Here is a 24,206-nt window from a genome sequence, read left to right as displayed (position 1 = left end):
TGTGTGTGTATCTGTTTGTAAAAAGAGGTCTACAGATTTTATTAGATTGGAGTAAAACTACAGATTCTCCAAGTTAAAAATTACTACTACAAACACAATTAGTCTCACTCAAGTAATATCTGCAAACCGTGTTTTTGAAGAATTTCCCTTTAATAAATTATATTCTTGGGCCATCAAGATAGCTCAGTGTGTAAAGGCACTTATTTTCAAGCCTGACAAGAATACTAGTGTGCATACATTATACAACACACACACACACACACACACACACACACACACACACACACACACAAAGAGAGAGAGACAGAGTCAGACAGATACACACTCACATACACAAATGCAGGCAGGCACACTTGTATACTTGCACACTTATACTATAAGTGTATATATATTCTTATTTCTCTTAATGGTGAATTTAGCCAACAAATGGTGGTAAAATATATTATCTTCCAAATAGCAAGAGAAAACCTAGTAATAAAAAATCTACATAGACCTGAACTGAGAATAGAACTGATTACACCTACCCTGAGACTTCATCCCCCACTCCTCACCAGGGCTTCTGACACTGATCCAGTCCTCTGGGTACCCTTCAGGTGAATCATCCCAGATTCCTGTTGGTTCAGGAAATGTTCTTCCCTAGTCTCCAAATCTCACCTCTCTCCAAGTGAGTCATATACATTAGCAAGCAAGCTAGTTGCTCCAGTTGTTCGTGGGCAGGTCGGTTTGAAAGGTGCCCCAAAGGACAATCTCAACAAGGCGGCAGAGCACCCACCTACCTTCTCTGGCAGAACAGAAAATGCTGATTTCCAACGCTTTACCAGAAAACCTACTTCCCTGCCAACCTTAGTTTTTGAGACTTACTCCTACTTAAGAGATGAGGAGCCTGCTTCAACTTGAAGACAGTCCAACAAGTGAACAGACAGCCGGCCACCACAATGAAAGGTAAATCAAGCTGTTCTGTTTGTTTTTCAGTTTTCCATTTTCTTAAAAGCAACATTTTGTAGCAGACAGCACTGTTTAAGAATATGAATGTGTTTCTCCTTAAACTGGAGTTTGAAGAAAAAGTACAAATTGGAATGAGGGCTGAAGAAGGAACACGAACACGAACACACACACACACACACACACACACACACACACACACACACACACACCTTCTTGGAGATGAGACCACAGTGCTTCCTACTGTCCAGCTAAGGCAGGCAGAGGTTGTGCCTCCAAAAGGGGAAATGTGTTGGTAGTCATGTCTATTTGGTGAAAACACAATTTTTAAAACCATATTTATCTTATTAAATGAATAAAACCAGATGCCTTTTATTATTGTTTGCCATTTCCCAAGGCCCAACACTTTTATACATATTACTTTAAAGGAAAACAGAAGAAAAGATACTTTTCTGTCTCAGTTGTCTTATTTTGATATAAAAGAACCAGAGTTTTCTCATTCCACAGCAAAGAACAAGGCAATCCTCACTCTGAAGCCTTAAGCAATCATGTTGAAACATGTCCGCAGAAGCCCAGAGAAAACTGCCAGGCAGCTCACAAACAGGCCAGCAGCAAACTCCTGGAGAAGTAGAAGTGTGTGCTGTAGGGAGGGAAGCGCAAAGTCAGCAGGCAGGTTTCACCTCTTCTAAATGACTCTAAGTGACCATGAGCCTAGGGCAGAGTAACTTTCTGATTCATATTATAGGATTTTACCTATGAGAGAACTTTATATCGCATTCTTAAATTCAATCTTCTCTCGTGGTAGACATATTAACCATTTCTTAAAGCTCTGGAAATACCAACGGATTTGGCCTGATCTATGGCAGAGGCTGAGTTTCTGTCTCATTCCTTGGCTTTGGCCCGGTGAAACTGGGGGTCAAGGCCACTCTCCTTGTCTTCAGGTTATTGCTGCTATCCTCTTAAGCTTTGAAGGTGTTCTCAAGTTGGGAGAAGGGACTGAGGGACAATCTCATTACTGCGCTCCATATTTAAGAATGGTGTCTAGGCAAAGAAAGCCATTACAGAAGATGAGATATGTGACTTAGATGGTCCGCTGAGAAGGATTACTGCTTTGGGAGTGTGGGGAAGGAAAGCTATATTAGAATGAATGTTTTTATTTAGGTTGTGTTCAACACAGTCAGTCTATTTTGCTTTCTTCTTGATATCTTAGGGTTTTGTTCACATTCTTTAAGAAACAAACATATTTCATACTATCTCTAAGAAAGTGTCACACAAAGTTAACACAAGACACTAAAATGACCATCCACTCTTAGTATGTGCTTAAACAAGGAAAAGCTAGAGGGAACACACACACACACACACACACACACACACACACACACACACACTATCCAGAAAAGGAAGAAGGAATGATGAAGGAAGGCAGTGGGCTGATACTCCAATGGTCATCATCTGGGATCTTCAGAGCACAGGCAGAGACTCTAGTTTTGGTTTATTTAGAAAACCTGGGATTCAGCAAACTACATGGGCTTTAATGGCTGATAGTGCCCAAAGCAATTGGCTTCCCTGCAAATCACTTCCTTTCCTCTCAGGTGAAATGACGGGATGAGATTGGAGGGTTACTGAATTCTCTTGGACCTCTAGATTCTCACACCTCAAGCTGTGAGGTGTGAGGGGCTTGCTTACCATAGAACACTAGGCTCAGACAGACACTCCAGCATTCCTTAGAGGAGGCTGAGTGCAGGCAACACAAGGTCCTCTCTAGTTCCTTCCCTAGCCAGTTCCTTGACTCTGACCAAATCTTGACCTTGATCTTGGTGAGTCTCAGATTCTTGCTTTGTAAGATGGAGATGGACACCATCACTGTTGGCTCCCCTGACCACGGGTAGGAAGCTCTACAATACAAACACAGGGGCCTGCTGCAGCTCTTAAAGTCGCAAACATCTGAGGCACAGAGAAGAGGGAAACATGACCCAGCTGTTAAATACAAATTAAACTTGATATCAGTGTGCATATAGATGGTCAGTAGTTAAGACCAGGCTTCAGTCTCATCTGGCCATGATTTCCAAAAGGGCTGCCTCTTCCTATGACAAACAGATATGGAACAGAACATCTATTCTCTATCCAGTACTGAACTAGTATATTTTATGCTTCATTAACACACTTTACTGACCAAAGTTGAAAATTTTATACTGTTCTAACTTGAAAGCACAGCATTTCCCTTTTTCCCTTTCTCCTCCTCTTTGAATACTTACTAAAATTCTGTCCCAACAATGGGCATTCTCACTCCTTTTCTGAAGACATACAGACCTCTATTGCTGAACAGGGGCTTCTTTAGAACCTACCTCAAAACTCATGACTTCTTCTCCAGCTCCTTTTCTATTTACTTTTGCCAGTTCTGTGGCTTCTCTACCAAATTCTAACAAATGGTCTTTAAACTTAAAATATATGTATACTGATTAAGCTGTACTTAACACAAGCCATCATCTTAAGCCACTCATTAGTGATTCATATGTAGCAATTCTCTCGCTGGGCTGTATGCAGAGCAAACAGGCGTAGGCAGAGTCAAGCGCAAATGCTGAGAACCTTTTCTGCTGCAGTCAGCCTGCTTCCATCCCCAAAGTTTCCATCCTGTCTGAACTCACCACTAGCTATTGCTACTCTTCTCTGGGTATCTGCTAAGACCATCTAGCTATGTTGAGCTTTTTCTACACTACAGGAAGATAATGCTTCCTAGGTGTCTCAAAGGAGGTCAGATTACAATCTGACCTGAACAGCAGTTCACCTGGAAGATATTGCAGGAGAGGCATGGAGAACACACACTTCAGAGGAACTTATATCCAGATCCAAGCTATGTCCCTCAGGAGCAAGACTAAAGGGAACAGGTGGACCACACATACAGAACTGCTGACAGAATATCTCTAGGCCTCAATTTCCACAAGCAGAAGAGTGGGAAGAAGAGTTCTTATAGCATCTAGCAGCATCTCATATGAAGGGTTCTTATGAAGGATCTGTGCCATAGTAATGCCCCATACAATCCTATGAGATCGGCTGTACAGCTCTGACAGTGGTTAGATAACCTATCCCAGCAAATACCTCTTTAATAAAGAACCTAGTGATCCTCTTAATTCATTAAAATAGATGCAAAATAATTTAGAACTTTTGTGCATATGAAAACACCAGTCCACTTGCTGGACCCAGTGGTTTATCACCACTGTTGCCCCTGAGACTGACGCACAGGTATTTGGGCTGCTAGATGGTTTGTAGGAGGCCTGAATAGACTCTGTGATCAAAGAAGGGGCTCCCTGGAGGACAAACAACTGAGTATAACTCTACTTTTCAAATCTGTGGGTTAAGTAGTTATCTTTTATTAAATATCCTTCATTTTAAAATGATGCTGTTGGCTCCCACAGCAAGGTCAGAGAACAACAGAAACAAATAACCCAAGATTCCTGTTCCACAGGAGCTTGCAAGAGAGTCCAATAAATAAAAGTATTCACAAGATACCTGGTGCATTCCCACAGACCACAGCACTAACCATGTGGCTCTCAGGCTGAGAACATCAGCTGCCTCTGGGGGGCACAAGCCCAGGGTTGCTATTTTCTTTGAGGTGGGTGACTTGCCCTTCTAAGCCTTCTCTTGATTGCCAGACTCAGAGATTGAAAATAAGACAGAAAATGAATCATTTAAGGTAAGTTCACTAAGATGTCAGAAAAACTAGGCACATTATGAAGACATGTCATCATTGGGTACATTGTCATACTTCAGGATTTACAGGAACAGGCCAGTGTCTTTAGATCACTCCAGCTACCATTCTGTTACTGTTGTCCTAAAGTGGCATTTTAAAGATGTGATGGAAATATTAAGAAAGATGATGGCTTTCAATGATTTAGAATTTTCTGAGTATAACTCATTTTGAGAATGGTGTTCTTTTAAATCTGCTAGTAAGTTATCATTCGTGTCTATAAGATACTTGCTAAAACAATTGAAAAATTTATAATCTATCTATTTATAATCTGTGAGTTTGCAAGTATGAGGAGGAACCAGATTAGACATGTAGTCATACACCCAAAAGAGTGTGGTAAAACAAATGACTAAATCAATACCCTCTAAAGATAGTGAAGATGTATGCTAATAGCACAGTGGTAGACCAGTACCATCTCAAAGATGTGATTCCATCAAAAGATCAGCAGAGACCACTGTGATAGCTTTAACAAACCCAACTACAAACATCTGTTACACATCAACATTCCTTATACCCTCTCACCTAAAACATTCATCATACTTTATGGGGGTAAAAAACAGAAACACTAAATGAATAAAATTCAAATCAAACAAAACCACATAATCCTATCAACTCTCCGTCTAGAGTTACCAGTGTAATGCTTCTGAGTTTACCTCCATTTTTCTCTCTTGAAAACCATGATAGCTAGGAGGTACACAAGTGTCAAAGCCATGTTTTTAGACACAGTGTTGTCTCTCTGTTTACAGTGAATATGAAACCACAGATCAGACAGTCACTAAATAATCAGCCAGCCTGTGCAGAAGCCATTTCAAACGTGTAAAATTGCAAAATTGCAGGGGCCTGAAAGAAACACATCTTGGTACACTAAGCTGATTTTGGGGGGGCGTGGGGGCTGGCTTTGGCTTCTCTTCCCTTTCTAATTAAGAGACTATCAGGAATTAACTACCTCAGAGTTTGTCCCAGTGTGACAAAACCAAATACCACTACCTTAAAGTCCTGCCCCCCCCCCCCATGGAGCTCCTGTCAGACAAGGATGCATATCCCATGCCATCCCCTTCTCCTCTTCCATGAACAACTCAATTTCAGGACAACCAAGTACTCCTTCCAAAGTACTCGCAGGGTTATCCTATTTATTTAAACTCTGCCTGGTCCAAATATACATATCTATGTACCTATGTACACACACAGCTGAGAACCTTTACAGAGATGCTTAATATGGAAGAATGTTCAAATGAAATTTAAGAAAGAAAGGGGATGGGGAAGATGGTCAATTGGCACGGTACTCTCCAGTTTACTTGAGTTCAGATCCCCAGAACCCACATAAAAGGTCAGGTATGGTAGCATGCTTCAGTAATACCAGCACTGCGGAGGCAAAGATAGGTGGATCTACTGGAGCTCTGGCAATCTAGACAAATGGTAATCTCTGGCCTCAATGAGAGACCCTGTCTAAAAACAATAAAGTAGAGAATAATTGAAGAAGACACTCAATATCAACCTCCAACTCTACTCACAGAAGAACATACATGTAGGCACAAGCCTGCCTGCACTCAAACATACACATGTAAACACTTCACACACAGTAAGAATATACAGACAGAAGACAGACTGACTTATATAGACAAAGAGACAGACAGGTAAAAAGGGAAATTTCAAGTGACTGGAGAAGGTGATCCCTCATATCCATCCATTTAACAGTGGTGTAAGCCTGAAGGCAACTGCACCTACATAGGATACAGGAATAAAAAAATTAAACATTGATCACCTCACTGGAATCCCCAAAGAACAAGCTTCTCGGTAAAGATACCAATAAGAACTTTCTCCCACGAGTCCTCATACAAAAATCGAGGCTATAGTGAGTACTCAAGGAATAAAGGTCCAATGTCCGCAGGTGCCGACACGAAGTTCAGTGCAGGCACAGCCAGTCTACAGAGTAAGATGATGTGAGGGAGGCCAGGCACATGGCTCACTTGAATGTGCTCACCTTACTACTACTTCTTATTACTCCAAGGAAAACTTTCTCTTCCATCTCCCTAGGTGACATGATTCTAACTTTCAAAACTTCCTTAGTACCAGCTTGGTTGAATCATTTAAATGTAGCATGTGGACCAAAAGAAAGTATCTTCTTATGAACAGCACCACTAACAACAGAGTTCAGAGATCCCGAAGAAATGTAAATTTCAAATCAATTACAATGTAATGACTAGGTTGTAAAATTCTCTATAGTATCCAAAAAATTTCAAAGGCTTATAAAAGAGAAAATGGAATCGAGTGAGAGGAAATTAGTGAAAATGAAGGGAAAGTTTGGGATATGTGTCAGCCAACTAAGCGGCAGGTCCTCTAAGGATTAGGAGAAAAACAGAGAGAAATGGGAAGGTGTAATCTTCACAATGAAATCAGGTGTGAAGGTAGCTGTTCCTGCAGCTGAGGCCATACTCCCTACTCACTCAGCTCAGGTTCTCTGGGTTATGTTCCATTGTTTTTTAAGTGGTTCCAGGGAGCGTTACATTATTACATTTTGACCTTTTTATTCTTCTCTCATATATTACATTCCAGCTGCAGTTTCCCCTCCCTCCTCTCCTCCCAGTTCCCCCCACATCCTCTCTACCCAGATCCACTCCTCCTGTTTCCCTTCAGAAAAGGGCAGGCTTCCCAGGAATGTCAACCAAACATGGCATATCATGTTGCAGTAAGACTAGGCAATACCCTCATATCAAGGCTGGACGAGGCAACCCAGTAGGAGGAAAAGGGTCCCAAAGAGCAGGAAGAAGAATCAGAGCCAGCCCCTGCTCCCACTGTTAGGAGTCCCACAAGAACACCAAGCTGCACAACCATAACACATATGGAAAGGGCCTAGTTCAGTTCTATGCAGGCTCCCTGATTGTCGGTTCAGTCTCTGTGAGCCCTGATTAGTTGATTCTGTGGGTTTTCTTGTGACATCTTTGACCCCCTTGGCTCCTACATTCCTTCCTCCTCCTCTTGCACAGGATTCCCTAGATCTGCTAATGTTGGCTATGGTTATCTACATCTGCTCCCATCAGTTGCTGGATCAAGTCTCTCTGATGATGATTATGCCAGGCTCTGGTCTACACGTATAGCACAGCATCATTAGGAATCATTTCATTGACTATTTATTTATCTATTTATTTTGCTGAGTGTGTTTGATTCACCAGAGGCTGGATAGCCCAGAGACTGAGGATAGACCCAAACACGCTCCTCACTCTTCAGCTGCTGGCTTTGTTTAATTAGCACACTGGAACTCTTCCTTCTTATAGCTGGCTCACTTCTCTCATTGACATTGCCTGGAGTGAATACCTGTGTTTAAATTTGCAACCCCTCCACAGTGAGCTGGTGAGAGGCACGTACGCTCAGGTCGGTCTGCAAAGCCTTCTTCACAGCCTGAAAACGTCCCATTCCTCCTGTTCTCTCAGTTTGTCTTTCCTTGTGGTCTTTCACTTGGAAACGCAGAAGATATTCACAGGGAAACAGGAAGAATGGCAGACACCCACCTACATAAGATTAGGTCAGCATGGAGCCAAGTTCCATGTGATGCTAACATTAAACAAAATGCTTGTTGAGCAATGACCCTGTGCCTGCAGGTATCCTGGTCAGGCCCTCAAAGGCGAAGGCTGCAGGAACACACAGGCAGCCTAGAGAACTACAAAATGAAATACACAGCTGGAGGAATGGGCCACCAAGCAACAACACAGGTACCAAAAACCATTTACATGGTGTTCCAACACAAAGGACTTCAGGAGGAGACAGATGACTTAGACTTAAAAATTACCAACAACCTATCTAGATACAAGGAAAAGGGAGTTCCAGGACAGAAGCGGGGCACTTTAGAGCTGCCCAAGGGCAAGTAGACAGGGTCAGGAAGCCAGCAGATGAAAATAGGAAACAGGGAGCCTCCTAATTCTAACAGAGTGTTCCTAGCTTATATTAACAACCAGAAGAATTATTTTTATTCATATACTATCCTTTTAAGAATGACTATTTAAAAGTAGTATAAGTTTACAATATACTTAAGTAGAAATTACTTTGAGAGATAAATGTATAACACAAAAGGAATTCTATGTTTTCACCCACAGGTACCTGTGGGGATGAGGTGTTTGGTGTCTGTGAGAGGAGGAAAATGAGGCGGGGGAGGGGGAGATTTGATGCTGACAAAGGGTATAAAGGCTATTCTTGTTAAAGACCTCACTGTGGAATTTTCAAACTGTTAATGAAAACTAAGGGGGTGGGGGCCAATGAAAATGTTCTCTTAGGTTAGATGGCTGTTTCCATTAATGTAAATAATATTAAATTTAAATACAGTGACCTAATGCCATTACAAAAAGATGCAACTCAGAACCAGCGAGGTAACTTCCTTCTTCCCCGGCTATTAACTTTTTGAAAATATTCCTATTTGTTCATTCATTCACTCCCCTCCCATTCAACTGGAAGGGATTCTTAGGTGATAGGACCCCAGGATTTAAGGGAGTTGGTTCTTCCCTTCCACAGAGGCTTTGTGCCTGCTGTTTCTGTGTTCTTCTGTCTTTACCATTGCAATGTCATGCCGCCATGAGTATTCCTGAATGCCTGGCAGGCTTTGAACTTTCCAGCAACAAAGTTAAAACCTACTGGAGCTAAAATTCTTTCAACTAAGGGATGTGAGCTTCCTGAGAGCAAACTGCAAAGTAGAGAACAAGAAAGAGACAAAGATACATTCTGTCACTTTGGACCAGTGCCACCAATATCAAGTCTAAAAACTTAGTTGGGAGCAACTGCACTTAGGGAGTAAGCCTTTCAGACTGCGACCAGAGGAGCAATGTTGCAATCTGCTAAGCCCATAGCTGTGGCCCAGCAGGACACATATGCACATTCCTCCTGCCCAGGAGGGAGTAGCCCTGGCTCAAACAAGCAGCTCCCCACCCAAGCTGAGATCCAACCCAACAAGTTTTGAGAGCAGATCTGGACTATGAGGCTGAGTCCACACAGCAGCAGTTCACAGTCCTACATGGTGATGCCCGATGATCGTCCCATCAGATGCCCAGAGAGCAGAGATCTGTCTCCAACACAGGCCCCCACTCCCCCACTTGTAATGTAGTAAGAGCAGGACACCCATTTTTCCAGTCATAAAAGCAGTTCAACACTAGGATTCAGATCCTGATCTTCACTAAATGGCCACAGCAGAGGGCTAAACCAGGTCCAGCTCCAACATGACAAAAGTCAAGTCTTAGGTGTGAACTTCAGATATAACTCAGAGTCTACCAGCTGCATGACCTGCACAAGACAGTCCCCAGAAGTACCCGGGTTGGGGGCGGGGATATCGCCTCTTAGATATGAAAAAATATGATTTCTTGAATCCATTTGTGTGTGTGTGTGTGTGTGTGTGTGTGTGGCTAGAGAACTGGGACGTTACAGCATTCTAAGTGACAGTAATACAAGAGAAATCAGGAAGGTGAGGGGTGGGGTAAAATGCATCTATAGTTTCAATGCAGCCACATAAGAGTAAATTGTAACTGCAGCAGACCCAGGGTTGTGCAATCAAGTGCCTGTGGGCTGGAGAGGCACTGCTCAGAGGAGGAGGATACACCAGGGAGTGCCAGCACCTGTGGGCAGGAACACCTCCCATCAGGTAGAGGTGGCTGAGGTTCCTATGCTACGGAGGAAGCTCTTCTCAGCTCTCAGGCCAAGATCCCATCCGGACTCTTCTACGATGCTTCCGGATACATGCAACAGTGTTCATGCCAAAAAAACTAGACTCCAGCTGGAAAGATCTACAGTTCCTTCATGTGTCTGGCAGGAAAACAAACCCCTCCCTTTACCTAATACCCCCTCCAACTTCCTGACCTCCAAATAAAATGCACACTCAAAATTATTCTCCATTTTGACTCTAGCACAGTACAGAAGAAGGAACTGTGATCTGCTTTCATCAGACATGACATGAATGCCAGCTATACCCATTATTTGCTGTGTGAAGCAGGGCAAGTCAATTAGAATCTCTCAACTTATCTTCCTATAGGGCTGGGAGGATAAAATATTTAGGTCATAGGCCTGTCCTAGAAACGGCTTGCAAAATCCAGCCCTGGGTTCAAGAGTCTAAGAGTAAAAAGTATTAAGTACATGTGAATCCTTTCCTTACTCCCTCATTTTAAAACAGCCAACAGAAAAACACAGTCAACTAGCCAAGGCATGATATCAGTGGGTAGCTGAAAAGAGCAGGTCTGTAAGCACCTACACTAAGCCCGGAACAGCTGTCAAATGTGGGACAACCACAGACACCACACTCTTCAGTGGTTTCATCAACTGTCAGCTAGGGGAACTGTAGGAGGCAGGACGGGAGTCCCACCCATGACTGATTTCGTCTGGAACCCAGCCCTTTACTACACCTGAAGCAATCTTTGTAACAAGATGTGAGTGCCAGGACAGGCAGAGGGTGCAGGGCACACCACAGTAAGCACTCACGGAGGCAGGAAGCTGCGCGGCACACTGGGCAGTGTGGAAGCACACACACAGATGAGGCTGGGGCAGTGTGAAGGAAGAGAAAAATACCAGTTGATTCCTGAAAGGGAGCTGGGGCTGCAAACCATACAGCAGTCTCAGCTCAAACCAGAGGGCAAGGAATCATTCCACCCTGTGCCTTGCTGTCCATCTTCAAGTAAAACTCTGTGTCCATGACGTACAACAGGAAGCCTACCATACGCAACTACGCTGGCGTCTATTTAAAGTGGTACCTGGTTTTTACTTCCCAGAACAGAATAGAACATGTTCATTTTATATTTGAGAGAATGGAGAGTCAGGAAGCTGAAATTCAATCAAATCCTTGTTTTTTGTATTGCATCATGGCATCACCATCCATGGCTGGAAGTCAGGACAAGTTGTTTGTGTTTTTGTTTGTTTGTTTGTTTTGTTTTATTCGTACTGGGAAAATACAATTTCACAATGACACGCATTAAATTGTATGCTTAACAAACTCTTCATAAAAGCTGCTCAATGACACAAACTGCTTTTCTAACCATCTCCACCTCTGGCCTTCTCTTTCTTCTTCCCGTAACAGTGGCAGTTAAAGTAAAAAAAATTGCAATTGCTCCTTTGCCAAACCTGTGTTACTCAGCCCTGGGTCATCAGGCATCTGTTCCACGGCCCTCCCCTACCAAACATCCCAGCACAGATGGACATGACTCCATCCAATGGCACTGAGCTGTCCTTTGTCATTTCACTTTCCCACAGGCCATGTCCAGTCACATGTCCTCTCTTCTTCAGTGCTCTTCTTGGCCTACATGACATCACTGTCTTCCCATAATCCCAAAGCCTCTGGCACCCCTGTATGTGCTCCACTGCCCCAGGGCTGCTCCTCAAAAGAAGGTCAGCCCGCTGATGTCCTCCCTTCTTTGGGCAGCTACCATGATACTGGCCATTTGTTCCAGTACTGCTGATGAAATGTCTAGCTAGACAAATATTTTGACCTTTCTTAATTTGATGGTATTATTCTTAAGAGGAACTTATAAAAACTTCTCCATGATTCTGAATACAAATATTCCATTAGAATTGTGAAATTAAACAATTTAGACCACTCCCGTTTCTGTACCCATTGGCCACCTGTCTGCTATCCTTCTTACTGCTTCTGATGGCACCTAGGGCAAAGGAAGACTGTATAACCTGAGAACAGAAACAGCTAAAATTAAAGAGGTTTCTGTCCCATACATGTGTTAAAATGGTTTCTCATTTTAACAGCCATATGGCAATAAAAAGTAAGGTTTTGCCTCCTTGCCTTACATTAACAAGAACAAAAGGCCAGCACTCAAAGAAGCAAGATTTTAAAATACCTAATCATTTACATTCCAGTAACCAAAAAAAGTTTCTTCTGAAGCCTTCCACATCCCAGGTACTAGAGGTATTGGAAAAGAGGTACAGGGGCAGGGAGTTGTTGACTTTCCCTAAAGAGCTAGTTTTAGACGGGGGAAAAAAGGGACCCCTACACTTGAAGGGAAAATTATTTTTTTCTTCTATCTGCTTCTATCACGTTGAGCACTTAACTGTATACAACACTGCACACAGGGAAGAGGACTCCACTCACTGCGCGTGCTGAGTCTTTCTTGTCCCTGCTTGCTGTCCTCTTTCTGCTAGCTCAGCAAACACATAGGGACAGCCACACGTGTGCTGAGGGAATAAGGACTTGGAGGCTCTCTGCAGCTTCCTGCATGGGAACAGCATCAGGGAGGGGACGAGAAGGCCCCACATGATTTCATTTCATAAGAAACAATGTGACTTCCCTTACAGGAAACTGCTCCTAGGCCTCTTTTCCTTTAACTGCACACTTTTCAAAACAGTTCTCATGATGCCTTCTCCTTCTGGGCAACACCTAAGAGAAGGTTAGGAACTCAAGACAGACCTGCTTGCAAAAGGAGGAGTCAGGAAATAAGTTTTCAAAACGTGCGAGACTGCGTAACATACGCTTTATGCTAATCATTTTATAAAGCCTCTGAAGGCCAGAAAAGTAATTTACACAAATGTACTACACAGCAAACATTCAAACCTAGTTAAATAATTCTCTTCTAGCCTAATGTTGAGATTAAAAGGAATATGGCTTTCACAAAGCACAACAGAGATTTAACAAAGCAAATATTCAAATGATATTCAATCCTTAAGGGAAATCGACTTATGGGGAAGATTTATAAATTTATGTGAATTTGAGTCTTGACAGAGATTTGACCAAGCTGTCAGTCCAGTTCTAAAAAGGTCATGTGAACTGATTAGAGGTCACGGGCTGGTTAGTTTACAGGTAAAACTAGAACCCCCAGAGATCACAGAGTGCTAAATGCATCACCATCTATAAAACACCTATATGTGGGATGGGGAGATGGCTCAGCAGTTAAGAGTACTGGCTGCTCTCCCCGAGGACCCAAGTTCAATTTCCAGCTCCTACGTGGCAGCTCATAACCATCTGTAGCTCAGATCCTACACCCTCTTCTAGCTTCCATGGGCAATGCACACACAATAAATACATAGACATACATGCAGACATAAAATAATAAATCTTTTAAAATTTTCATTTTAAAATACCCATACATATCAGTGCTGGAGTTTTTGAAAATAACCATTTGTAATTATATATTAGTCCCATATATGCATTTATTATGCAATCAGGTTTAAGGGATATGATATACAAATAAAGTGAAGACAGATAAGCTGAGATTTCTGAATATACAAAAGTGCCTCACAGCTTATTTTACACAATCCTTATCATATTCCTGTGGGACTGCAGTTGACATTATCATTTCAGAGATGAGAATAATTAAGTGGAGATGCTAACTACCTCTCCTAAAGTCACTGTGGCATGCAGAGGAACACCATGCAGACATGCTCACACTTCACAACAAACTGAAAAAAGACATAAATACAGATTACTCTTCTGTGGCAAGTACATTCAAATCCACAATATTTTTTTTCTAAACACAGAGCCTAACAATGTTTTGTGGTTGGTTTACTGTTTTTTACTGAAAGAATAACATTATATATGTAATGTCCTTACCAACTCTTCCTTTTTTCATTTTCTCACCAGAAATCAAACTGGGAATAACTTTTGCTGAACTCGTGCCTCAACTGTCCCCAACTCTTTCTGGACATGCATCTCTGCTCACAGTGCATCACAACTAGAGAATGGGGCTCAACCTGACGCTTGCAAAATTACCAAGTAAGCCAAAGAAAAGGATGCAAAGGAACTGCATTTAACATGACTTTTGTAAGCCAAGTGACAGTTTAGAACCAACTGAAAACCATTTCTCATTCCAGCCATGTAGTATAATATCGCCAAGGTAAACTAACCTTGCTGTAACTGCTTTAAAACTTTCGTTCATCTCAACACTATCTTTAAAAAAACAAAGATTATCAGAATATTTGAGAAAGATTTGTTAAACCCAAAATAAACTCCATATTACTTTCCTCAATTAAGAGTCTACACCAAGTTTTACTGAGGCTCCCCAGGAGGCCCAAAGTAACATCTACCTACTAGACTAGATAACTATTTAGAAAATGATCCTACGGGGCCACTGTACCATGATTTGTCACCCTATAATTTATGTAACTTTATTATTTCACTTCATCTGGTAGGTAGGGCAGTGACATATGTTGAGACTTTAATATTCTGTGTCAGAGGGACACACCCCAGTGAACCATGGAGTAGATACACCCAAGGCAAAAGTGCTAAGATTCTGCTTTCGTCGCTCCCACTCAAACTACATAAAAAAGAGATTTCCAAGAGTGAATGGACACATTAAGTACATAAATGGCAATGATGAAAAGTCTATCTGAACTGGCCAACATGGTATGTGGTCATCAAGAAACTTGACCAAGGACAGTGCAACAGAGAATTTGTTAACTGTGCTAAATTTTGATTTAAAAGTCACACATAGTATGATATCTGGTATGTACATACATATGCTCTCAAGGTTTCTCTAGTACACACACACACACACACACACACACACACAAAATGAAATAAAATAATTCATGGGATTATATTTTTTTACTTGTCATTGCATTTTTAAAGTTAACCGAGAAGGATCTAGGGTGAAAAGGCAGAGAAGTGACTGGCAAGGAGTTCTTACAATTTTTCTCTCAATCATTATTCTATATCAAGCCTCATGATGAACAGGGAGTGCCATGCTAGTATGCAAAGAAAATGAAGAACAGAGTCTTTCTATTTTAAAAGCAACTTCTCATTTTTCTTAATGAATTACAAAGCTATAAGTCATTAAAGGAGGTCCCTAAGTCAGCCACATTCTTTACTGGAAGAATAACATGATGAAACCAACAGAGTGAAAAAAGCCTTTTCCTTTTAATGACCCTAAGTAGGAACAATAGAGATGTGAACCTCCATACACACCCACCGGGGAAACCGGAAGGACCAAAGAGAAGACATGATGTGAGCAGCTGACAGGGAAGAACATGATGCTGACTTACTTCACTGACAAACACGTCAGGCAACACATTCCGAATCAAGCTCTAGAGCACTTCAGAGCATCCCACAGGCGGTTTTTACCCTGCTCCTTGGGTACCATGGTTGTCTCCTATTAAATTATTTTGAAAAAACAATCCAGAACAGGTTTTAACTACTCATTTATTTAAGCTGTGTTGTAAATCTAGAATTTGTGAATGAAGTAATAATCAGGGCTATGGCTAGCTGTATCCCATAGAACTGGAGAGGCCCACACTCCAAAAGCTTAATTCTGATGACAAGCTAAGGCAAATATTGTGAGGAAAGCACAATCAGAACTCCAACATAGACTGTCTCGGAGCCACAGAACAGGCCAAGAACCACTGTGAAGTCGCTAATGCTTCAGGGCTTTGTTTTTGTTTTTGATTCTGCTTTGCTTTTTGGTTTGTTGATTCGTTTATCTTGTTAGATTATCTTTAATAAGATATAACTTGCACACAGACTTCTTCTGATAGTCTGACTGAAGACTATCTTTAATATTAACTATAATTGCTAGGTATAATATCATTTAATAAGAGTGCTTGTCTATATAATTAAGCCTTGGAATATTATAATAATAATATTATATGGAAGACATGCTGCTACCAGGAACACTGGGATAGAAGGATGTGTTCTTCTAGGCCACAATGGGTATACACAGTTCAAGGGAGCCAATACTAACAGATGAAAAACCCCACACTCGGGGGATTAAAGCTACTGAATTCTACTGACATTCACAATGGCTTTGAAAATCAACACCTATGTGATTGTGACACCACACAGCCAGCACTTCATGAGATGGCATAGCTTCTCCTTTCTAAGCTTTGCCACCCAGCGGAGCACTTTTACCCTGATTAAAACCTACCTGGCTTCCTATATTTCCCAGAGTGCTATCCCCAGTAAGACGAAAGTGATAAGTAATAGCTTAATTGGGTAAATGAATTCAAGTAGCTTTCTTGGCCTCAGTAAAGCTGCACTTCTTACATTTTTAATGGCTTTGAACGCTGACTAGGATCTTCTGGTAAAGAAACAGTCAGGACTACACAACTTTATTAAATCAATCCAGGCTTCAGGGAAATGATCAAGGCAACATCTCAAACCAGAAGCAGGAAGAGAGATGGCAGCTGAATCAGGCATTTTTAACTTGTAAAGCTTAATAATACCATCAGTCTCATAACAGGCTAGCCTAGGTATAAATTACTAACCTGTACAAGGATATTTAGGCCGGGAAAACCAGTTTTTAAAAACATAGCAAGGAATGAAAGGGAAAGAAAATGTCAGAAAGGGGAGAGAGCTCCTGTAAAGGAACCCACACTTAGATTCCAGGCAGTAATTTAGGAACCTGTTTTTGGATTATAATCATCAGAACTGCCTTTCCTGTTTCAGTTCTTCAAAGGAAGAAAACAACATATAATAAACAGCTGTGTAGGCAAATAAGAGCTACATTCATGCTGTTCCCTAAACCAAATCATCCCAAGACATCAGTAGGATAAGTTATTATTAACTAGTGGGGACTGAAAAATCAGAAATGGCCTTGCTTATATCCTTACATCTGCAACATGGCTTTTTAGGCTATGATAGTCTGTGCTGTCTAAAAACACAGATGACAAAATATGCTTGGTCAAACTGCTGAAAGAGTTACTGAGGAATGGCTCCAAGACAAACTGGAGAGGCAGGAAGCTTCCAGAGCATCAACTGCCTGTGCAGAGAAGGCGGCAGGAGGAGAATCACGAGAGCACAAGTCAGGAGGCTGTAAGTGCAAAGACCGCTCTATAGACCTCCAGTCAGTCAACCTCGGAGACTCTACTTTGGAAGACACTTCACCACACAGCTTACCTCCCAGCTCGAGCAGTCCTGGGAAACCAGCGTGACATCAGTAAGAGCAGGGATGGTCCACAGCACAGACTGGAGGTTCGCATCCCTCACATATTCACCATGCTTCCCACAGTTCCCATGGGAGACTGATGCAAAAGCCAAATGCCCATGTGCCATCTCATCAATACAATAACAGAGTGGTGTTACGCTATCTTTAATCATATGCACCACAATGTCAAAAAATAAGCAGAGATCTTTACAAATTTATAATAAGCAGAGCAGGTATAATCTAGCCTCGTATTTAACAACAAAAATAGCAGACTGCACATATTTTTACATGATATATTCCTTGGTAATAGATGTGTACACTAACAGAAACATAAAACTGATTTGTTTTTCACTGGATTACAGAGACTTATAAGTCTTCGTAACTACACAAATACTTTACTGAAAAAATGCACTAGACAGTATATAGTATCTGTAGTTGATTATAATCCAAAACCAGATTGCCTACAGGAATGCCATACCTACTCACTGCTTACGTTCTAGTAAAGTGAGAATGAATCTAAAAGAATCGCAAACTGAATGTGAGGGAGGATAATGAAGGGCAAGGGTCAAGGGAAAGAGAGCTTAGGGAAGCGGGAGATCCCAGCTGGATCAAGCACAGAGAGGGAGAACAAAGAAAAAGAGACCATGATAAATGAAGACCCCATGGGAATAGGAAGAAGCAGAGTGCTAGAGAGGTCCCCAGAAATCCACAAAGATACGGCCACAATAGACTACTGGCAATGGTTGAGAGAAAGCCCGAACTGACCTACTCTGGTGATAGGATGGCCAATCACGCTAACTGCTGTGCTAGAAACCTCATCCAATGACTGATGGAAGCAGATGCAGAGATCCACAGCCAGGCCCCAGGTGGAGCTCCAGGAATCCAATCGGCGAGAAAGAGGAGGGATTATATGAGTGAGAATTGTTGAGACCGATTGGAAAAAGCACAGGGACAAATAGCCAAACTAGTGAAAACACATGAACTATGAACCAACAGCTGAGGAGCCCCCAACTGGATCAGGCCCTCTGAATAAGTGAGACAGTTGATTAGCTTGAACTGTTTGGGAGGCACCCAGACAGTGGTACCAGTGCATGAGCTGGCTGTTTGGAACCTGGGGCCTATGCAGGAACACTTTGCTCAGCCTGGGAGGAGGGGTCTGGACCTGCCTGGACTGAATCTACCAGGTTGTGCTGAATCCCCAGGTGAGTCCTTGCCCTGGAGGATATGGGAATGGGGGGTGAGCTGGGGGGAGGGGGGAGGAGGGAGGACAGGGGAATCCGTGGCTGATATGTAAAATTAAATCAAATTATAAAATTAAAAAAAGATTAAAGCTAATAAATGTTACTATGTAAAAAAAAAAAAAAAAAAAAAAAAGAATCCACAAGTTAGATCTAGCTCTACTCAGGACTTTGTCACCTTAGAAAAAAGCTGATTTTTGTTTTCTGAGAAAAACAGAAAACAAAACAAACAAACAAACAAACAAAACCCACCACACTTCTATTTCCAACGATATTCCCTACATAATCCTCAGGAAACAAAGGTAAAGAGTTTTGAGGGATCTAGTAGTTCACTTTGTGATTTGGGGTGACCGTAGAGCTTAAAACTCAGGTAGTGGCAAAGGGATGGACTGTGTCCAAGGACACACTACTATCATTTCCATGCTGTTTGATTGTTTTGGTAAAGGGAACCTCAATTTTCTGCCTCAAGTATTGCTGCTTCTGTGTGTAACAATATCCAATGTTGAACTAAACCTCAGGGTTTTATATAGATACAGTACATTCATTTTCAATAGGCTGTCACAGAGAAGCAAAGGATCTTGAAATGTAGGGAAGGGGAAGCCACCAATTATTACCCACTGAAAACGTTAACCAGGTACTTCTTTACATACTGGGGGCAGGGACTGGAGAGATGGCTAGGCAGTTAAGAGGGCCGTGGGCTTTTCCAGGGGACTCAGTTCACAAGTGAACTCTAAGTCGAGAGCTCACAACTGCCTCAGGCCCAGAGGATCAGAGACCCTTTTCTGGCCTCTGAAGACACTGCCGTGCATGCAGGATACACTTACAGAGACACAGATACCCACAGGAATAATCTTTATAAGCTTTGAAACAGTGCTCATTCAGGACATCAGCTCAGCCCCGAGGAAGGCAGCTGTACTGACATCAATGTTTCCACTTCTGCAGGCAATGAGCCGGACAGCCAAGCCAGCCACTCTGCAAACAGCACGAGCGTGGGACATGGGAAGAATGCCACCCTTCACAATGAGTTTGACACCATCATCCTGCCCGTGCTCTACCTGGTTATATTTGTGGCAAGCATCCTGCTGAACGGTCTGGCTGTGTGGATCTTCTTCCACATTAGGAATAAAACCAGCTTCATATTTTATCTCAAAAACATAGTGGTGGCTGACCTCATAATGACACTGACATTCCCATTCCGCATAGTCCGTGATGCAGGGTTTGGACCTTGGTACTTCGAGTTTATCCTCTGCAGATACACCTCAGTTTTGTTCTATGCAAACATGTATACGTCCATCGTGTTCCTTGGACTGATCAGTGTCGATCGCTATCTGAAGGTGGTAAAGCCTTTCGGTGACTCTCGCATGTACAGCATAACCTTTACCAAAGTTTTATCAATTTGCGTTTGGGTGATCATGGCTGTTCTGTCCTTGCCCAACATCATCCTAACGAATGGTCAACCAACTAAGGAAAATATTCATGACTGCATGAAACTCAAAAGTCCTTTGGGAGCCAAGTGGCATATGGCTGTCACCTATGTTGACAGCTGTTTGTTTGTGGCAGTGCTGGTGATTCTGATTGGATGCTACATAGCCATATCCAGGTACATCCACAAATCCAGCAGGCAATTCATAAGTCAGTCGAGCCGAAAGCGAAAGCATAACCAGAGCATCCGAGTGGTCGTGGCTGTGTTTTTTACCTGTTTCCTCCCATATCACTTGTGCAGAATCCCCTTTACCTTTAGTCACTTGGACAGGCTGTTAGATGAATCAGCACACAAGATTCTCTATTACTGCAAAGAAATGACACTTTTCTTGTCTGCATGCAATGTGTGCCTGGACCCAATAATTTACTTTTTCATGTGTAGGTCATTTTCTAGGAGGTTATTCAAGAAATCAAACATAAGAACCAGGAGTGAGAGCATCCGATCACTGCAGAGTGTACGGAGATCAGAAGTGCGCATTTATTATGACTACACTGATGTATAGGGACCAGAGGCCAGGTGGCCTTCTCTTATTGGAATCAATATGTAAAAAGTGTGAATAAATGTTTCTTTTTATTATCCTGGCTGAAGTCCATCGAACCCACAGATTCTTTTTCTAAGCATAAAAATGGCAAGATATTGAGGCCTAATTTGTAACAAAGAAAAACATTAATGGAAAAAAATGCGGGATGAATTGGAGATGGGAGAGCTCAGGAGCAAACTGATGAGCAGACCAGGGCCCAGCCATGTGAATGGCTGCACCTGTCACCTGGATACACTCACTGCTGCTATGGAGTCACGTCTGTAGAGAACTCACAGTATAGAGAATTCTTGAGGTCCAATAACTGAGAAAGAATTGAGTAAGGAGCCTGTGAATTCTACCTACCTAGTTCCCTTTGGCCAATTTCTCCTCACTGTGCTTATCAACGTCTTAAGTACATGATAAGCATGTGTTGTAGGGCAGTGGGGGCACAGTAGAAAGAGGAACTCACATTTTCACAGTATACACTGACAATGTCACCATCAACTAAGTCATTTTAAATAAGCTATTTTAGAGAAAGAAATGTGATTGGATATTATAAATATTTCTGCTAAACACTGAATTAATATTTGCCATCATTTCATCCTTATGATATATTTAAATGCTCATGTGATAAGGGTAGATAAGCTTTGGAGACTTAGCTAACATGTATATTGTTTATCAAACAGTCATTTAATCACTTCTATTTCAATAAAAACAGTGTATTAATAAAATAGTCTTCCCTATAATGTATGCCCAATAGGAGTATCAATAGTTTATGCAACTGAAAGATGTAGTTCACTAAGTTATGTCAGAGTCCAATGGTAGTCATTTAAATGTTGGGCTATTTTCTCTCCTCCAGTAATATACTTTTGAAAGACCTTGTTTCTCAAAGCTGTATTAGTCCTTCAGAGGGTCACATCTGTTTTTTATAGTTTAAAATTTTTTATTACATTTGTTTGTGTGTAGGAGAGTGGGATATGTGCATGCTACAGCATTCACGTGGCGGTCAGAGGCCAATTTGCTAGAGTTTGTTCTCTCTTCCCACTGTGTGAGCTCTAGGATCTTAACTCAGGTCCTCAGGCTTGGAAACACGTGCCTTTATGCGCTGAGCCAGGTCTCCGAGCCCTGTTCTACTTCTGACTGCACTAGACACTGGAGAAAACCTTACTTAGCGGGCAGAGTTGATTATGCTTGCTGATTATAAGACACTGTATGACCAGGGAGATGGTTCAGTGGGCAAAGGAACTTGAGCAGATCCAGAGGAATCTGCTCTGTTCTCCTACAGCACCATGGGAGACAAAGACAGGAGAATTCCCAAACTCTTACAGCCCAGCTAATTGGACATATGTAGCAGTGAACAACAAAGGTAAACACTGAAGGTTGCCCTCTGACCCCCACATGTACGTGCTACATGCATGCCTGCATCCACATTAGCACATGTGCACACATACATATACACACCATATACACAAAAATATTAAAAGGGAGCACTGAAGTTAACAGAAAAAACACACACATATAACTGACTACTGTATTTCCCTTACATTCTAGCAAACTGCAAAATTCTGAGAATTGAGCAAAATGGAGAGTTCAAGAATGACTGCCATCATTAGGCAGAGAAACAGTGTAAAGACTCCAAAGTACAGAGGAAGCATGATAATTTTAAGAGAAGAGGTTGTATGAAAGGAGGTACAAGATCTGACAACTTTTATTAAAATATTAATCTCTCAAGATTTCAGCCCCCTAAATGAAATGTAGATTTATTTTATATACCTAGTTTGGTCACTGGCATAGTTATCCCCAGCACCAACTGCTGTATGACACTAAGTAGGTTCATCCTGCTATGTCTTAGATCAGTTAATGAGAGCAGATGGAAGATTAAGGCCTCCAGCTGCTTTCCCCAGAATGACCAGGGTGAGGTACATCTACCCTAAGACAGAGCAGCAGGAAAAGTCCTTGAGTCCAACCTGGCCTATCCTCTCTCTCTCCCTCTATTTCTCTCCAGCACACCACAGCACCCAGTCAGAGACTTCAGGAACAAAATGACAAACGGCAGCACTAGTGGACACTGTCAAGTGCACAGGCCCTCCAGAAGCCAAAGACCAGACATGACTTCTTTAACTGCATCCACGGGCTCTATGGAACACTGCAGTCTACTGGGTTCTCCAGCCCAGACTCCAGCTCATTTGTGATTCCGGCCTCAATTCTAAGTCTTTAAAATATGTTAAACCTCATTTGCTATCTCTAAATTGGGTACCCTTAGGGTTATTTAATATGTTTAATGTGAGGTTGGCCATATTTCTCTGAAATGGTATTGTTAAATCAATGGCATACCTCCAAACATTGACTTAGAAAAAAAATAAGCAGGATTATCCTCACTTAAAGAAGTCATATAATAAAACCTATCTAAATGGCAGTTCAAATTTTGTATCAGTACCCAAAAACAACTTATCTAGGACCACGATTTAACAATTTATGGAACAGTAATAGCAGCAGGAGTGATACAAATTATAGGGCTAGTGCTAGAGAGCAGTATATGATATTCTCTTCAAAGTGCGGGAAACGTGGATCCTACTTGATGGCTTTTAAAAATGGAGCTCTAAAGTGACCTCAAATAGGAAATAGAGTATTAATTAGGGCTTCTGAGTTATATGGATTGAGAAACCTTCATTTGAAATCACTGGGAGCAGAGAGGCTTCAGATTTCAGGTGATGGGTATGGGAATCTTTGTCTGTAGCTCACAGAATATCTTCTGGACTTTCTGGAGTGTAAGCACCAATTCATTAGGTTTCATGCCCACCCTCCCACACATCCCGGGGATTCTGCGGGGTTGTGATCTGTGTACCATGCCTGTGCCCTCACTGTAGCCCATCCCATGGCGGCACTTGTGTCTTCACATCAGACTTTACAGCATTCCAGACTTCTGATTGTAGATTAGGGATACCTGCCAAATATGTAGGTGAAATTTTAGAATAAATACCATATTCACTCTTTCTCACATGTAGAGGTTCAAAATGAAATTTTACTCTTCTTAAAAAAAAAAAAAAAAAAAAAAAACCCTGGTATTCAATATTCAAAGAAACTGGCCTTACTTACTGACTTACTATTGATTCGAGCAATTTATAAATTCTTAATTCTCATAAACACTATTTCTTTCTCAGATAAAATTTCAAGGACACAGTACCTAGGAAAACACATTAATTTAAATTAAATACTCAAAACAAAATGTGTGTGTGTGTGTATGTGTGTGTGTTTGAGAGAGAGAGAATGAATTTGCATGTATATAAGGTATTATGCGGTTTAAGCCAATAAATCATACAATCACAATTGTGAAATATAAGAATCTGATGAGCAATTCAATTTTCTAAACATGTTACACACACACACACACACACACACACACACACACACACACACACACACACTTAAACTCCATAAAAAGCCAACTAACAAGTCA

At 41.7% G+C, this 24,206-nt stretch overlaps 2 protein-coding genes across 16 annotated transcripts in view; one reads left to right on the top strand and one right to left on the bottom strand.

Moving 5' to 3' along the window:
• Med12l (mediator complex subunit 12L) overlaps window positions 1–24,206 on the bottom strand; it is a 344,347-nt gene that overhangs the window by 112,233 nt on the left and 207,908 nt on the right. The gene's annotated exons all lie outside the window — the stretch shown is intronic.
• Window positions 605–20,810, top strand: Gpr87 (G protein-coupled receptor 87). 4 transcript variants are annotated; one of them, XM_037206624.1, is made up of 4 exons: window positions 609–942; window positions 8,284–8,394; window positions 14,232–14,363; window positions 19,689–20,810. In XM_037206624.1, exons 3-4 carry the CDS (start codon window positions 14,330–14,332, stop codon window positions 20,729–20,731), a joined length of 1,077 nt encoding a protein of 358 aa, XP_037062519.1. In that variant the 5' UTR covers window positions 609–942; window positions 8,284–8,394; window positions 14,232–14,329; the 3' UTR covers window positions 20,732–20,810. The 4 variants fall into 4 exon arrangements, 3 of the variants coding, with proteins under 3 accessions (XP_037062519.1, XP_037062518.1, XP_037062520.1); XR_005091757.1 differs by lacking the exon at window positions 8,284–8,394 and having other exon boundaries at window positions 605–942; window positions 14,232–14,484; window positions 19,689–19,774; XM_037206623.1 differs by lacking the exon at window positions 8,284–8,394.

The sequence above is a fragment of the Peromyscus leucopus genome, chromosome 6 (genome assembly GCF_004664715.2).
Source record: "Peromyscus leucopus breed LL Stock chromosome 6, UCI_PerLeu_2.1, whole genome shotgun sequence".
In the NCBI taxonomy this organism is placed as follows: Eukaryota; Metazoa; Chordata; class Mammalia; order Rodentia; family Cricetidae; genus Peromyscus; species Peromyscus leucopus.
The sequence above is the reverse complement of the archived record's forward strand: the minus strand, read 5'-3'. Positions and strand labels throughout refer to the sequence as shown.